This window comes from Notechis scutatus, chromosome 3 (genome assembly GCF_049901735.1).
Source record: "Notechis scutatus isolate UNSWTSFEM ecotype Mainland chromosome 3, rNotScu1.2, whole genome shotgun sequence".
NCBI classification, from domain to species: Eukaryota; Metazoa; Chordata; class Lepidosauria; order Squamata; family Elapidae; genus Notechis; species Notechis scutatus.
The window spans coordinates 83,474,322-83,493,026 of record NC_142011.1 but is presented as its reverse complement, the minus strand read 5'-3'; the positions used below and the strand labels follow the sequence as shown (position 1 = coordinate 83,493,026).

Below are 18,705 nucleotides of genomic sequence, written 5' to 3'. Positions count from 1 at the left end.
CCTCATAGTATGTTTGTTGAAGATTTATTTCACTCAGCAGCAGTGGAAATATAAAAAAGGTAGTTTTCTTTGTTTCTGAGGCTGGAAAAATATGTCAGAAACTTTCCTGTGGTCAAATTGTTTTGTGATCCCCCCCCCCTCATTTCATACTTCTCTGCCCCTGATCTGTAGTTAATTTTATCTTCTGATGACTTGTGGTTGGAATGAATTAAAGAGTGTGGTAGATCTTCTTTCATCTTGACCATCACTTTGCAAATCTCTTTTATGGGCAACGTGGGCCTGAATTATTTTTTCTGGTCAAGGCCAAATTACTCTCATTATATGTTAATTATGTGGTTTTTAGATGCATCGTTGGGTTTCTAAATTAAAGTCTTAAGCAAGAAGGAGAAATTTTAACTGAAGCAGATTGGGGACTAACCTAACCATCTTCTGCCATAGTCCTGATGAAGCAAAGAAAACTCCTAGGTTGTGATGTCATAACACAAACTCTGCCCATCATGTACTTGCATTCAGTGCTGTGATGCAGAAAAAAAAATGTAGAATTTGCATCACAACATTGCAACAAACATTTTGTCATTATTCTTTTGTTCCTTCTTATGGATGCCCACGGACCTGTTATATCCTAGTTATTATGTTAATATGGATAATCTAAGATCCTGATTTGTTAGCTTCACTCTCCAAAACATGCAATAACAACAAATCTTATTCAAGCCATTAAGTCTGGATTTGCACATCACACTAAACTACAGTTTCCTGAACAAGACATAGTTGCTGCATTTATACTATGCTGGACCATGGTTTATGATTATGATTAAACCCACAAAAGTTTAAATACTTTAAGCTGCTCAGAATTGTTTTGGAGAGAGAGATGAGCAATATATAAATGTAATAAAGAAATAAGCTAGAGGCAAACCGATGATGGCTTAGCATCATCAATAAACACAGCTTAATAGAGTAAAGCTAGAAATTTTAGACCATTAAATTGTGTACAACCTCTCAAGTCTAATAATTAGTACATCTTATTCTCAGCGCATATCTGTGAGAATGTATACCAGGGGTGTCAAACTCGTGTCGTCATGTCATTGTCACATGATGTATCATGACCTTTCCCCCCTTCATTAAACTGGGGGTGGGCATGACCAGTATGTGATGCATTCAGCCTGCGGGCCGTGAGTTTGACACCCCTGATCTATATCAACTGCAGAGAAATGGTTAGAAATTGCACAGGTAACTTTATATTAAGCAGCTAACATAGATTCTTAAAACTATGTTTGGTCTAAGGATGCAGGACTCTGTTCTTACCTTTAGACCGCCTTAATTTTGAAGTTTGTATCTGCATGACTTCTGTAGGAGATCACAGAGAGAAAATGCCCTGTTGTTATATTGAATTGTGATGTCACTAGTATTTGTGTTATGACCCAAATCAGAGATAGCTCCACGGATGACTGTTGTGGTTATCATAATCACAGGTCTAAGACATTTGTCTTGTGGTTCTGAATTTCCTAGGTCAGTGTTTCTGAACCATGGCAGCTTGAAGATATTTGGACTTCAACTCCCAGAATCTCCCAGCCAGCCGGGGAATTCTGGGAGTTAAAAGTTCACACTTTTTCAAGTTGCCATGGTTGAGAAATGCTGTCCTAGATTAAGAAAAGCTGCTGACTTTTCTCGGTGAGAAGTACAGAAATAATGAATAACCAGATTGAATATGTTGACAGTTCCAACCCTTCTGTGTGTGAATGTTTTCTGACAGCACAAGATGGTTCTCTCTAAAGATCCTTGCTGAAAGCAATCCAAAATAATAGTTACAAAATGACACATTTCTTTTGACCATTTTCACTCACACAGACACACATATATACATTCAATGACAAAGAGGCTCATCGAGGTTATGTGATGTGTAAATTTGGAAAAATGCCTTTGTTAGAATTAGAAGAGAACTTGTGATCCTTCGTATATATTGTTAGATCAGCTCTCCTCTTTTTTTAAAAAAATATTTTTCCATCTAAAGTTGACCACCTCCTAGAGTTCCACAGTTTCTCTGTCCTTGCAATTGTGTCTGTTACTTTAAGTCCATGACCTGCTGCTGCTTCCACAGCTTTGCTAAATCAGAATCAAAATATGTCTAGAGCTATTTTCTTTTTCCAGTTATCCAAATGCTGTGTGATTATCTCCTGCTTAAACCTTGCCTGCAACCTTGCCATTTCTTAGTTGGCGCGGAATAAAGAATGTGATAATGTAAAATAACTTGTGTATATGGAGAATGTCCTGATTATGCTAAGTCAAGGTTTGCTTAATCATAATTTTCTGGGTAATCATAATTGATTACTCATTCAACTCACTAAACAAGCAAGCCATGTTTTAGCTTAAGGACGCGTTTTTCAACCTTGGCAACTTGTAGAGATGTTGAATTTCCCAGTCAGCATGACGTTCTCAGAATTGCCCAGTATGCTGGCTAGGGAATTCTGGGAGTCCACATATCTTAAAGTTGTTAAGGTTGAGATTGTTGATTCATGTTTATAGGGCAAAGTTTTGGAATATAAGCCCTACAAGCTTTCACTCACCCACCCACCCTTGATCTTTTCTTCATAAATAAAATGGCTGTAGTTGCCTCAAAACAAATCAGAAACTCTACTTGTTTCTGATCATGTTTCTCATAGTTATAAAAGAAATACAGGCAGGGCAAAGCACCATACTCCAGTTTGAAAAAAAAACAGGTAAAAGTTCTAGTGAATGTTTTTCTCAAACGATATAATTTGAAATATACATTTTGATTGATTGATATTAATATACTAATTATAAAGCTGTTCCTGTGTTCATTTGGATACAATTGATACAACTTCCAACTCCACCCATGTACTCAAATATTTACTGCCATCCAACCACATTGATGCATCCTGTCTGCTGTGTTGGAATCCTGAAAAAATGGAATTAATTAATAATCTGACTTTGGTCCATGGATTTCTTGTCCTTTCACATTTTGTCCTGAATTTCCTTCTGGTCTAGTCTGTTTCCTTCTTTCTAAGGACACTTATAAAGTATGCGCTTTGGATTTTGGGTTCTATTCTCATTTTAAAATAAGTATCTCATGTTTAAGTATGCAGGCAGCAAGTGATATGAAAGACTTGTTCCTGAGAGCTCAAACAGCTGATACATATCCGCTTTGTAGGACTGACTAGATTGCAAATCATGTAATGTCTATGGCAACTTTTGATGTTCTTCTGTTTTTCTTTAGTTTCCCTCCTTTCCTTATTGCAAGACCTTTGTTCAACTGGACCTCATGTGCTGGAGTCCCAAAATGCTTTAGTATTTCTTCAAGTGTGTATTTATTTATTAAACCAATGTATATAGTCACCCAGTTCATGCATAAGTGAGTCCAGGTGACTTACAACATTTAAAAATTTGAAGTAAATCCATCATGTAATAAAACAAATTTTAAAAAAAACCTACCCCACCTCCATGGCAGCAACTATACAATTAGATTAATTTACAGGTGCCAAACTCAGTTGCGTCACATGACATCATGTGAAGTATCATGATGTTTTTTTGCCTTTGCAGAGCTGGGGTGGGTATGGCCTCCACGTGATGCCTCTGGCCCACGGGCCACCAGTTTGACACCCCTAGCATTAGCCCCTTGCTTAGCTCCACTTCCATCTGTGGTCCCCAGGCCACATTTTAGGGTCTTTTGGCAAAGGAGCTGGGTGGAAGCCAACCATACTTGGGGAGGAATGAAGTTTCATAAAGAAGGGGATACTATCAAGAAGGTACTTTTCTGTGGTCCCACCATATGCTAATCCCTAATTGACGGGACCGATAACATGCTCTGCCTCCCTTCCCTGATGGCCCAGGTCGGGGTAATAGAGGGGAGGCAGTCCCCAAGTATTGCTTTTGGATGCTGAAAGATGCAACTCTGAAGACATCCAACCCAGTGGTGGAATTCAGCTGGTTTGCACCGGTTCAGGCGAACTGGTAGCAAGGATTTGGTGTGGGTCGCCAAACCAGTAGTAACTTCTGGCTGGCCATGACACCAACCTGGTCACCCCAACCCAGTCAATCCTTATCATGCATGCGCAACATCACACGCATGCCTGACATCGCTGACTGCGTTCTTCCCTGCCCAGTCACTCCTTAATGGTGTTTCTTAATGGTGTTTCTTAATGGTGTTTCCCTCCCAACAACCAGCTGTTCCTAAGATCAGCTGTGCCGGGATTCCCCTTGCTGTCTTACTGCTTTGCCCAGGAGGCTTCCCTGGGGCCCAGAAGGCCCCAAAGAACAGGGGGGAGGTGCTGCAAAAAAGCCATGCCCACCCAGCCACATGGCCATGCCCACCTAGCCATGCCCACAGAACCAGAAGTAAAACTTTTTGAATCCCACCACTGATCCAATCCAACACACTCATCTTAATACCCAGACAAGCATATGAAAAAAGGTTATTTCATGCCAGCCTTCCCCATCCTGCTGCCCTCCAAACATTTAGGACAATCGTTCTCATCCTCAGCTTCCTAGGCCTACTAGGAGCTACTCATACTACCTAAAGAAGAAGGACGACACCAGGTGAAAGATCTTAAGCTACGAGCTTTAATGTAACTTATTGCAAGCAATTTTAGATATGCACCAAACTGGATAATCTTCCCCTTGGGACAGAAAAAAATATGAAGGTTATTGATTAGTTATTTCAGTCTCAGTAGAAGCTTCTTCAATCCACCTGCATCACTGTAAGTTAAAACTACTGGAATAAATGCTGATCCTTATTTACAGATACTTTTCCCTCTGATAAATTGAATGCTGGCTAAGAGAACAAATCCTTTGTCAGAGGAAATCTGATATTTTTTCCAACCCATCAACTATGGATTAAATAAACGAGAACCACAGAGTAGTGTAATGCAGCTATATTTCAGAAGACGTAATGCTGAATTGCCATAGATGTTATGCACTAAGTAGATTCTTTGACTTTCATAGTGCTAAGATTTTACCTATTGCTTACATTTGATCTCAGGTATCTGCATTAGTAATAATAAAAGTACCTAATACCGTGCTTCTCATAAAATAAGGCCGGGTCTTTTTTTTTTTTTTGAGCTCCGAAAAAATGGCTAGGACGTCTTTTCGGGGGTGACTTAATTTCTTCTTCCATGCGCACCACCACCTAGAGCGACCCACGTGCACTCACCTCTCCACAAGGCCGTTTCTATCAGCCGATGGAAGCTCCCCAAAGGCAGAGTCACCAGCTTCTTCTATCGGTCGGTAGAAGCAGCCTCGGGGTGAGCGCTCACGCGCACTCCCCTTGACACAAAGCTGTTTCTATCGGCCGATGGAAGCGCCCCAAAGGCAGAGTCACCAGCCACTTCGGGGTGAGGCGTAGCTGCCTGCGGGGCGCTCCTGACAGGGAGCCCCCCTTCCCAGAGCGCACCTGGGGGGGGGCTTGTCTAGGCTGGAAGCTAAGCAGGGTTAGAGCTGGGATGGAGTCCCCAGGAGAGGGTTTTAAAAGAGCGGGACAGGAGAAGACAACAGCTTCTTTAGTGACCCTCCTGCGATCCAAGTGGTTGCAGTGGGAAATCGGGGGTGGGGGGGAAATAGGGCTATCTGAGGGGACGAAGAATAGTGGCTGGCTCAGGAAGCAGAAATGCAGTGGTAATCTTGGGGTCATCTGATATTTACTCTGACAACAGCATATGTACGCGATTGAGTTTGCAGTTAGGAACCTGATGCATAGCCACACCTCGCCCCGAAGCAGCTGGTGACTCTGCCTTTGAGGAGCTTCCATCGGCCAATAGAAACAGCTTTGTGGCAAGGGGAGTGCGCATGGGCGCTCACCCCGAGGCTGCTTCTACTGACTGACAGAAGCAGCTGGTGACTCTGCCTTTGGGGAGCTTCCATTGGTCGATAGAAACGGCCTTGTGGCAAGGGGAGTGCGCGTGGGCGCTCACCCCGAGGCTGCTTCTACCGACCGACAGAAACAGCTGGTGACTCTGCCTTTGGGGAGCTTCCATTGGTCGATAGAAACGGCCTTGTGGTGAAGGGAGTGCGCATGGGCACTCACCCCGAGGTCGCTTCTACCGGCCGATAGAAGCAGCTGGTGACTCTGCCTTCGGGGAGCTTCTATCGGCCGATGTTCTATCAGTAGTAGATCAGGGTATTCTAGCCTAGGCTACCTGCATGGCAAGTTTTTCCTAAAGGCAAGTTTTCTCCCCCCCTTCCCTTCCCATTTCTCTTCACCTCGTGTAGTTCTAACGAACGATGTGAGAAATGGTGGGGAAATGCATGGTTTAAGTAGGCCTAAATTTTGGGGGTGGGGTTTAATTTCACCTCATGCCTAGAAATCATGCTGGAACTTCCTGTTGGTGGGGGCCGTATTGTTGGAGAAACACGGTAGCTGGAGTTTGTGATTAATATAAGAATAATATCCTGCTACACAGAGATTTTTTCTCTGTAAAGCTGAGGAAATAGATTGTACCATATAAGAATGTTGGTTCCTACATTTGCCAAATATAATAACTGGCACCAGTCCTCCAGGAATTCAAACCAAAATACTAACAATTGAATCAGGGACCTAACCCCTTTCTCTGTTATTTAGGCAAGAAGACAAAAAGTTCATGTGCTGCTTTTTATTTTTGTATTCAAAGCCAGATGAGACAAACTGGCTTAAAGTCACCAGATGTATCCAAGGCTAAAGACAAAGTTGATAAATTTTGTGCATCGGTTTACAACTGGTTTTTGTTAGTCTTTCTACGGAAAATGTACGTGGAAGAAAACTGGTGTTCCTGAAATGTTTTTACAATCTGTATTTCATTCCATGTGGAATAGAAGTATTGTATTCCAGTGTTCCTCAACCGTGGCCAGTTTAAGATGTGTGGACTACACCAACTTGCTGGCTAGAGAATTCTGAGAGTAGAAGTCTACACATCTTAAAGTTATCAAGGTTGAGAAACACTGTTTTATACCATTGGCGACTTAGATGTAAAGTCTGACTTCATTACTAAAGTGGGCCGACAATAGAGATAAACGGTGACTTAACCCTAACACCAGTGATGATCAACTGGTCTATATTACTACTGTTTTGCTAAAAAGACAACTATAGGTAGTCCTCAGCTTACAACAGTTCATTTAGTGAATATTCAAATTTACAACGTCATTGAAAAAAGTGACTTACGACCATTTTTCACACTTATGACTGCTGCAGCAGCCCCATGGTCACATGATTTACATTTGGATGCTTGACAACTGACTCACATTTATAACAGTGAGTCATGTGATCCCTTTTGTGACCTTCTGACAAGCAAAGTCAACAGGGAAACCAGATTCACTAATTAACCATGTTACTATTTTTTTTATTATAGAAAAAACCTTTATTTGACATACATTTAAAACAGACAAATATATGTATGTATGTATGTATGTATGTATGTATGTATGTATGTATGTATGTATTTGTTTGTTTTCTGAGCTTTTCGTGGGTATTTGTATGTGGATCTTTGGTTATTCGGGTTTTCTCCTGCGTAAAATTGGAAGTATTTTGGCGACGTTTCGACGAAATCTCATTCATCATCTTCAGGCTTGTGTCTTCGGCTTTGTGCTTCTTGGAGTAATGTGAGCTTACAGCTGTTTTTTCTTTTAAAGAAAAAAAAAAACTCCCACTGGCAGTTAAAAGAAAAACAGCTGCAAGCTCACATTACTCCAAGAAGCACAAAGCCGAAGACACAAGCCTGAAGATGACGAATGAGATTTCATCGAAACGTCACCAAAATACTTCCAATTTTACGCGGAGAAAACCCAATAACCAAAAATCACATACACACACACACACACACACACACACACACACACACACACACATTTTACAGCGTATATTGAGCAATGGTTAATTTTTTTTTCTTTATCTTTATCATTGACGTGATCTGCCTTGTTACAATAACTCCTTCGTACTTTTAATGTTTTAATTTCTCTATATAGTTTATGATTAAATGCACGTCTTCTGTCATTTCCATAACTTATCCAAATATCAAATATTACCTTTTCTTTAACCAATCATACCAAATGTTCCATATTTCATAATAGTCACTATCTTGTTTATTTTTTAACAGTTTGGTTAGGCTATCCATCTCAGCACATTCATGTATTTTTTTTAATTACCATATCCTCTGAAGGAATGGAAGACAGTTTCCAGTTTTGTGCGTAGGTTATTCTGGCCGTAGTTATGATGTGCAAAATTAAATATTGATATTTTTTCTCCATGTTTAAAACTATCATGCTTAGCAGAAAGGTTTCGGGTTTAAGTTTTAAATTTTGTTTTGTTATATTTAAAATCCAATTTCTAATATTTCTCCAAAACTTCTGAGCACATGGGCAAGTCCACCACATGTGAAAATATGTTCCTTGTGCGTAGTTACATTTCCAACAGTTGGGTGGTAGGTTGGGGAACATCTTAGCCAGTCTCGCAGGAGGTAGTTGCCAGCGATGAACCATTTTATATAAGTTTTCTTTATACGAGACTTGACATAATTAACCATGTTACTAATTTAACAACTGCAGTGATAAATGTGGCAAGAAAATGGGGCAAAACTCACTTAACAAATTTCTCACTTAACAACACAAATTGTGGGCTCAGTTGTGGTCATACGTTGAGGACTATCTGCATACACCACCCAACTCAATAATCAAGTTATTCCTATTCTTTAAAATGGCTTTTTGTTCATTAGCAGGTCTTTAATGAGGAAAATACCATTCACTTCTGCAAACCAAGCTGTTCTTAATAACATAAAAGCAATTCAGGCTATTTTGAGGAGGGTGGTGGAAAATGGGACATTGGACAGCTTTAATGTGACCTTTTCTGAACAAGTTCTGCTAGAATGGAAATGCCTCAGATTCCATTCTAGTTGTTGGGTTAGAGCTTTCGCCAACAGGCATTGTAAAAGTACTGGAACATAAAGGAATACAGTGCAAGTTTTTTGCTGCTGAAAAAGCCTTCCTACTCTCCTTATTCTAATTTAAAACCTGAAGAAAGACTTGGTTCTGTAGTTGTAGAACTCATGATACATTAGATCAGAGGTGTCAAACTTGGGTCATCATGGCGTCACGTGACGTATCGTGACTGTCCCCCTTCACTAAACTGGGTGTGAGCGTGGCCAGAATGTGACACATCTGGCCCATGGGCTGAGAGTTTGACAGCCCTGGACTAGATACATATTCAGTACCTCAATACTCTCCATCTGTTGAGCAGTAACAATAGCAATGTGATTTCCACCATCAAAGAAGGGAGTTGGGATTTGCATACAAGAAGTGGCTGTGAACACCATTAAAGTCAGAGTCTATCTTAAATTTGTCATTAAAAGCTAGTCAGTGGAAGAGATGTTTGTGTCTTCACTTCCTGCTGTGGTTGCACTGGATCATTAATGGTTTGAATAGTCTACTGACTATTTATCCAAGTAAATTCAATGCAATGGCTCATGACAGCTTATTTTTTTAAATGAAGACCCTGGTTTCCTAACATGATTGTTTGTGCTTAGGATACTTGTTTTTGGTGAGATTTGCAGAACTATTGCTCCCCAATAGGCAGGGCTAATAAGGAAGATGCTGAGTTGAAGTTCATTAATATATCTAGGACCACAAGTTTTCCAACCCATCTGGAAATCTTGTTACATTCCCTTTTGAATGTACTTTTCTACTCTACTTATTCTACACTTTAGCTAGGTTTTCTAAATTAAATGTGTGTTTCAGATTTGCTTCTACCAAAGAGTGTGTGTCAGTTTGGAAAGATGCTTCTCCCACTCTCCCTGCTTTACTAGGACTACTAGATCTGGGCTGTAAAATGTCAGAGAAATGCCAGATACACCACAAAGAGTTACAAAAACTCTCTTTGCTTTCATCTAGTAGCCATCAGGATTTTTGCAGCCCTAAGCTCTGATCTTCATTTTCAAAAATTGCCTGCAGCATTATTTTTTCCTGAAGAGAAAGGATCATGGATGGTAGGTGCCAGGATACCCTGTTCATTCAGAATCTTTTATTAAGATACCAAGTGCTTAAAAGCATCCCACTTTTTCTTCAGACTTGGCTTTGTTTTTGCAGTGGAACCAGATTCCTTGATAAATCCCAGATTCGTTGATAAAAATTTATTTTTAACAACACATTTCATTTTCCACTGTTAGGATTAGTAATGTTACATTTCAGATCAAATGGTTAAGTAACTTAATTCTTTATCTGTGCTATATTTTTGATCAACCAAAACTATGTCCTGTGGTTTTATTTACCAAATGTTAATATTTACTCTAACTCTCTTGTGTTTTTGATATAGAGGCATGATTTCTTTTACTTTAGATGTTATTTAATATACAGTTGTGAACCTGTATACCACAGTGCACATGCAGTATAGAAAGATCAGTTTATAGCTTATACAGATGTTCACCACATGTGTAACTTACATATGGAAAAAGAAGTATAAGTTAAATGATTCTTCCCCATCTCCTTTCTGCTACTTTAAGAAACTCACATGATTATGGATTAAAAATAAATTTAAAAAAACACCCAACACAGCAGCACATATAACAAAATACAAATGTTTGGAACATATGAGTTTGGTTTGGACAGTAAAAGAAACTTGTGCTTCTAAAACTAGAAATGGAACATAGAAAAGTCTAATAAAAAGAGCTGAATATGTAGTTCTGGAAATGCCAAAGTTAAAACAAATAGACAAAGCATATCTGGGTTTCAGTTATACTTTTATTTTCCCCCATAAAAATACTCCAGAGCTTTATCTGCATTCCAAGCAAAATCAGCATATCTGTTGGTTCTATAAACATAGGTCTTTCTGCTACTCTTATCCCATATAAAATGTGTGGCAGATGTGGGAGTCTGTTTCCTAGTATGATTTGATTGCTTATTGTACCCTATGACTATCATTAAGTGTTGTACCTTATGATTCTTGACTCTTGATGAATGTATCTTTTCTTTTATGTTCTCTGAGAGTATTTGCACCAAGATAAATTCCTTGTGTGTCCAATTACACCTGGCCAATAAAGAATTCTATTCTATTCTATTCTATTCTATTCTATTCTATTCTATTCTATTCTATTCTATTCTATTCTATTCTATTCTATTCTATTCTAGTCTAGTCTAGTCTAGTCTAGTCCATTCCATTCCATTCCATTCAAGAGAGCTTACTCAAAATGGACAAAGATCTGGCACTACTGGAACACCAAAAGGACCACGTTAGGGACAGACCATCACACAAAAAAATCTGCCTATGTATTCACTAAGAATCGAAACTGATTTGCTGGCACATAATCAATCAATCATAAAAACTCACCTAAAAGTTCAACTTCAACAGAAAGCCAATCAAATTATACATCCCCAAATATAACTGAGTCCGAAGTTTGCTCAGGTAATTAAGTACTTAGATTTTTTTCTGGTATGATTACATTTTACCATACAGATCAAGGAGAGATAACCCTATCCCTAACTTCAAAGCTCTGCCCATAGAAATGCATAACTGAAGGCTAAATGCACTGACTTCCTTAAGGTCTATGATTAAGTTTAATAGCAGAGTTTGCTCTGAGGAGAATTTTTATGATTAGTGGCTGTCATATCTTCATGACACAATAGAGACTACTTGCTAGGCTATCTTTTGATTTAAAATATTTCTATTGGAATTTAGGGGATATTAGATATAAATTAGACTTTCTTGTGGTCTGTGGCTGAATATAACAGTCGAGAACAAGTTAACAGTAGAGAAAGTTTGGGTGTGTTTTTATGATTATTTGGTGTTAAGTCCATATTATGGTAACAGTAGGCTGAAGGGGTTTCTTATAGTGAAAAACAAATCTGGGCATAAGAGTGAGTGTATAGTTGGGGCAAAGTTTCCTTGAGTTCTATAGCTTTATTTCGAGACTCTAATCCACGGGTGTCAAACTCGCTGCATCACATGATGTTTCCCAATGGTTTCCCCCTTCATGGAGCTGTGGTGGGCGTGGCCTGCATGTGATGCATCCGGCCCACGGCCCACCAGTTGATAAACCTCTGCTTAATGAGACTCTTGTGATGGCTTCAGAGGGTAGAATTATGATCTGTACATCTTCCTTAGTGTTTTTCTGGATTAACGAAAACCGACCTGACACAATTATTATGTGATGTGACCCGTGTTTATATCTGTAAATTGATAATATTCATTTTATATTTATACAGCGGAGAATATTTGCAGTTCCATTCTTTTCTTCTTCCCATTTCCCTCTGAATGTTTAGTCATTTTGATTAATGAAGAATTCCCAGAAATTCTAGAAACATTCCACTATTTTTTAGGATGGATTTTCTCTGCTCTTATTCCATATGGCTATTTCTTCTCCTTGTTATTTTTCTGGTTCTCCCCTCCCCCCCCACTTGGAATGTGTAGATGCTGATCATTCAAGTGCTTATGTAAACATCCTCCTTGAAAAAGCAGATCCAATAATCCTTAGGCAAACCTAGTAATCTTCACATTTAATCCTTGCCAATGTAACCACTGGAATAGGAACTACTTTATGGAGCTTGCTCATCACAGGGCTAGGCCCTCGTCTCTGAATTTTTGTTGGTCCTTCCTACTTTCTCCTTTGATCTTTTTTTTCTCATTTTTTTTAAAACCTCAATACATTCAAGGCAATTAAGATGGCTAAAAATCCACTTTTGACTTCTCGTTTACTCTGGATAATCTAAGGGTGATCAAGTAAAAGTCTGTCACTTCAAGCAACCTTTATCCTAAATAACATCTTTGTTGTATATAGACTTAAACATGGCAACATTCTCAATAACTCAGCCTTTCTATCTTTTACTCTTTTTTATTATTACCAAATTTATGTGCCCTTTTTCTGCATGCCCTTTTCTAGATCTCATTTTTCAACAGAATCAACTCTCCCAATATTTTGCAACGCCTTTATACAATCTTGCTTGATGCAGTTCCAAAAAGAAAAAAAAGGGGGGGAAATTATTTGGATTAGGGATAGAAGACCTGTAGCCTTCCAGATGTTACTGAAAGCCTTCCAGCTTTGGACATGTGGTTGCATTTGCTAGATGATGTGACCCATCAGCTGTTCTGGAACTACAACTTCCCCCAGTGTCATTTAAGTTAATCAAAATAAGATGCGTCCGGTGGCCTGTATCTTTTTGTTTTCATATAGCCTTCGGTTTGTTGATAAATAAAAATATGGACAAAAACTCTGTCTTAATGAAAAAGAGCAGCTCTTTTAATAGGACATTCCATAATAGGACGGATAAACAATTTTGGAAGAGAGGCTCCTGAATTAGTGCGACAGGAGATAAGATCACAGACTGCTTCCTGCTCTAAATTATGTTTTCCATATTGATGTTCATCAAATGATCTTTTGCATGCAGTATTAATGTAACGAAATATTTTTTAGGAGTCCAAATTTCTGTTTTTTGAGAGCTTCTGCCTCACAGGCATGGCTTCCTTCTTGATCTTTTGTGCTTCCCCCATGCCCCAATACTCCTGGTCACAAGGATATTAGATTGTCATATCTGCTCTAAATTTTAGTAATTGTTCATACTGTATGATTTACAGTTTCTACCATTATTATATTTTATATTGCAAGATATTTTTTTGCAGACCTTTAAGTTTATTACTGAGTTTTTCATTAAATGTTATATATTAAAATATCAGAAGATACTACTTATGTGGTGCCTGGAGAAAGAAAGGCCAGCAGAAAATTTTAATTGGAATCTCCTTTTGACTTTGATTCAGCTTCTCTCTCATTAATGATCAACTCCCTTAATCAAATGGGACTCCTAGTTTACACTTCAACTCTCTAAATTCCTACTCAGAACTAAGTCCCACACGTCATGCTTCCTAGAAAGGATGCTTAAAATTGTTTTGTTTTATTATTTTATTTTATACATTTGTGTGCTGTTCATCTGGAGGTGACTCTGGGTGACTTACAAATATTTAAAAACCAGTAAACATTAAAATGGCAAAACGATAAACAACAACAATAATAATTTACAGTTAAAAGATGGGGAGGAAGGGAGCATGAAGAATTATAGCCTAAAATACAATTGTTTAGGACTAAATTAACCTTTAATTCCTTAGGAATGGTTTAAATCCAGGGGTGGGTTTCTACCAGTTCACACCTATTGCTAGAACCAGTTGTTGACATTCTAAGCGGTTCGGAGAACCAGTTCTTAGAATAAATTATTGGCCTAATCCTGTAAGGTAAGCAGGAAGGAAACATTAAGAGTTGTTAACCTAATCCTACGTAGCTTTTTCTCTGGTAATATCACACTACTAACTAGAGCATACAAAACATTTGCTAAACCAATACTCGAATACAGCTCATCAGTCTGGAACCCACATTACGATATTAGCACAATTGAGAAAGTCCAGAATATTTCACAAGAAGAGTTCTCCACTCTTCTACCGCACATGCCACCAGATTGAAATTTAGAACTAGAAACATTGAATTACGCCGCTGATTTAAGTATGGTATATAAATACATTGTCCAATGAAATATTTCACAAGAAGAGGTTCTCCAAACTCTTCTACTCGTTGTAGAATACCTTATGCCACCAGACTTGAAATTCTAGAACTAGAAAACATTGAATTACGCCGTCTTTGGTCTGATTTAAGTATGGTATATAAAATCATACATTGCAATGTCCTTCCTGTCAATGAATACTTCAGCTTCAACCATAACAACACAAGAGCACACAATAGATACAAACTCAAGGTTAACCGCACCAAACTTGATTGCAGGAAATACGACTTCAGCAACAGAGTGATCAATGTCTGGAATACTCTACCCGACTCTGTAGTTTCTTCCCCAAACCCCAAAAACTTTAACCTTAGACTGTCTACTATTGACCTCACCCCTTTCCTAAGAGGTCTGTAAGGGGCGTGCAAAAGCGCACCAACGTGCCTACCATTCCTGTCCTATTGTTTCTTTTATTTTTCTTTTATTTTTCTTATATGTACCCATTTCATGTATTCATAACTATGTATACACTTATACTTATTATCTTGTAAACAATTGACAAATAAAATAAAATAAATAAAATAAAAAATAAATTCTGGTGTTGCTTACAGAAACTGCCTCTCTGTATACTTGGTAGGACTAGACTTCCTGTTTCAGGAACGTTGCTGGAGTTTTTTCCCACTCCTTTGCTGGTACATTGCTTGTGTGGAGTGACCATTCAAAGTTACAATGGCACTGAAAAAAGTGACTTATGACCATTTTTCACACTTACGACTGTTGCAGCATCCCCACAGTCATGAGAGGCCAGGAGAAGAGATGCGTGCCTCAATGTGAATGATATTGAGTTGGCCAATAACATGACCACCAAGCCACGTCCACCCAGTCACATGACCACCAAGCCACGCCCACCAACTAAGCCACACCCACAGAACCAGTTGTTAAAAAATTTGAATCCCACCCCTGTTTAAATCAAAATGCATAGCAATGTTTTAATGTTTTTCTTTAAGCCTTCCATTAAAATGGCAATGTTGGGCTCCATTCTCTGCATTCTGCCATTTTCTTGGTCATATTCTTTTGGGTAGTTTTGTGACTTCTCAAGCTAACCCTACTTTGGAACTTCTAAAGATATTATATGTTCTCTACGTAGTGGGCCATAAGGAACAAATGAAATTTAATGTCCCTGTAAAATTAAAATATTATCCAGTTGTAATCAGAGTAAAATGAGCAAACTGAGTAACGTAGAAACAGGAAACTGATGGCAGAAAAAGACTCAGTGGTCCATTGAATCTGCCCTTTGAGTCTTTTGTTTATTTTTCTTTTCTTTTTTCTTTCTTTCTTTTTCTTTTCTTTTTGTTTCTTTATTTTAAACTAGCCGGATATCCATGCTTCACTATGAAACTATGTGATCGGGCTTAGTTTTTGGAGAGGAAAATAAGGAGAAAAAGATTCTGCCTCTGCCTACCAGTATCCATCGGTATTCATCTGGCTAGTGTGCTGTCAGTGTGTGAGAGAGTTGAGGGCTGTTTGGAAGCTGAAGCAGTATTTGCTGTGTGAGCAAGAAGGAGACAGCAAGGAGCCTGGACGTGGCTTAACTCAACTGTTCTGTACTAAAGCTGCTTGCTGCTGTGAAACTAAAACTGAAACTGAAAATCCTCTCCTCTACTTGGGTTTTGCATTTGGGACAGATTTATTTTCAGGTGGGGAGGAGTAGTAGAGCTCCTTAGCATCAGAGCGTGTTAATAATAATATACGAAATACTAATGCTCTGATGGTCATTTCGAAAAATCCTTTCTTAGTGAGCATCTAGAAGCCAAGAGGAACATACATGCCAAATTTCAAGTTTGTAGGCTTTACGATTCTGGAGATTTTGTGATGATGCGTGGTATTTTGCTTTTATGTATATAGATTTCTGTCGGATGATAGACAGAAGCACATTCAAAATTAGCTGCTGATAATTGACCAACTACCTCTTCTGGAAGTTGGTTCCAAGCTTCTGCTTCTCTTTTGGTGAAATGATATTTTCTAACATTATTTTTGAACTTCTCTCTGTTAGTGTGATGTTAGTTCTTGATTGTGGCTTTATATTGAAAATACTGCCTTTAAGAACTATCATTTACATCCTTCATATAAGTAAAGGTTTCTATCTTTTCTCCCCACTTTACCTTCTGTCCTCCAGGCTCTACATATTCAATTCCTCCATCTCTCCTGATATGTTTTGTCCCTCAGGCCTTGCACCATTTTTTGTTTATCTATCTATCTATCTATCTATCTATCATCTATCTATCTATCTATCTATCTATCTATCTATCTATCTATCTATCTATCTATCTATCTATCCATCCATCCATCCATCCATCCATCCATCTAAGATCTCAAGAACCTACACAGTATTCTAAACATGTTGATGTCTACCATCAGGCATTCAAGTGTATACTATTAAATACTGTATATAGTTGAGTTATGATTCCCAGGAGTTTCTGCAAATAATAGCAAAAGCTGCAATGATATTTTTTTTAATAATACCCTTTTAGAGTTAATAATCCGCTTGCAAGAAGAGGAAGTCACAATCCCCAGGATGATGAATTTGCATAGATTTCTGGAAAAATAAATATACAACATAAGGCATTAATCAGCACGGCAGAACTTTTAACCTTTTGTGCATAGAGTTTTAGATAGAAACAAATTGCATTTGAAGTCATTGGATGGAAGTGGTGCAGCCAGTTCCAGGGGACAGACCCACCCTGTGGATAAATATATATCTTTTAGAGAGAATTGGAAAGGGCCCAGGCTGTTGCCAATTTTAGTTGTTTATAACTTTTTTTTAAAAAAAGCATAACAAATGTGTACAATATCTGATTCAAATTCAACCCAAGCTGGGTGGGGTTTGGAGTGATCAGAGAGCAGGTTTGGAATGCTATGCACAGTTCTGTTTCCCAGACATTTTCCCTAAGTGGATGATGCAGGGGAATATATTTAGTTTAAACTTTGCAAGAAAGACGTGTGCATGTGTATGTGTTTGTAGAGCTGGAGCTTCCAAAATGCTACACAGCAATGGAAAACTCATGGCCAAAATAAACCACACTTGTCAACCAATAGGCAATCATTAGATGGTAGCAAAGAGTTGATGGACTCTAATATATTTGTTGCTATCTACTGGTCAATCTGCTATTTGCACCCAGATCTGGGTAATCCAGTTTATCTCTCTCTTTCTCATAGGTATGTACTGTGTAGGCATGTACTGTGTTTCCCTGAAAATAAGATCTATCCAGAAAATAAGCTCTAGCTTGATTTTAATATTTGTGCCTAATATAAGCCCTACTCCCAAAATAAGCCCTAGTTAAGCCCTAGTCTGGTTGTATGAGGTGGGGTGAGGTGCATGTGTAAAAATCAAGCTAGGGCGAGGGTGGGGGTGAATCTTCCCCCATGTGCCCCATGCCCACTTACCTTAGGACTGCTGCAGCCAGGCCTCCCATGCTCTGAAAACTGTTGCACCGTTGCCCAACTTCTGCTGCTGGATGCCACGTGGCACATTGTGCTGTTACTGCTGCTTGCAGCAGGACACCATGTGGTGTGTCATGCCAGTGTTGCCGCTCGTGCCAGGCAGCCACGTGGCTTGTTGCGCTGATGTCACTACTTACAGCAGGCCGCTCACACACACAATGGTGCAACACACCCATGCGGCCTCCTGCCCAAAACGACAGCACTGGCATGACATGCCACACAGCATCCTGCTACGAGTAGAGGAACTGGCGCTATGACCCATGAGGCTCACTGCAAGTGGAGGCACTGGCACAATGCACCAGGTAACATCTGGCCACGAGTGGCCACAAGCGGCTGCAGAAGTTGGGCGGTGGCGCAACAGGAGTCAAGATAGGGGAGGCATGGCTATGGTGGTCCTAAGGTAAGCGGGTAAGACATCCCCCAACCAGGTCTTATTTTTGGAGAAACATGGTATGTATTTATAAAATTTATTTGCTACTCATCTTGCCACAACACGACTCTGGAGACGCTTCCTTGTATTCCACTTCAATTCACAAAAGTAGTCCTCAACTTACAACAATTCATTTAGTGACTGTTCAAAGTTAGAATGGTACTGAAAAAAAGTGACTTACGTCAGTTTTTCACACTTATGACTATTGCAGCATCAAGGAGATGAAAATATCGCTTGGAAAACAATAGGTTGCACGGAATTGCAAAAGGCTCTCTGGGTATTGTTGAGTTACAAATCCAAGCTCTTCCAGGTGATGATAAGAGATACTAAGA

General features: G+C 39.1%; 1 protein-coding gene across 1 annotated transcript in view; it reads right to left on the bottom strand.

Moving 5' to 3' along the window:
• Window positions 1–18,119, bottom strand: part of LOC113416342 (bromodomain-containing protein 3) — a 58,590-nt gene extending 40,471 nt beyond the window's left edge. The window contains exon 1 of the mRNA XM_087959983.1: window positions 17,887–18,119. Within this exon, the coding sequence (XP_087816109.1) occupies window positions 17,887–18,119 (233 nt within the window). The remainder of the gene's footprint in view (window positions 1–17,886) is intronic.
• Window positions 18,120–18,705: the final 586 nt, after the last annotated feature.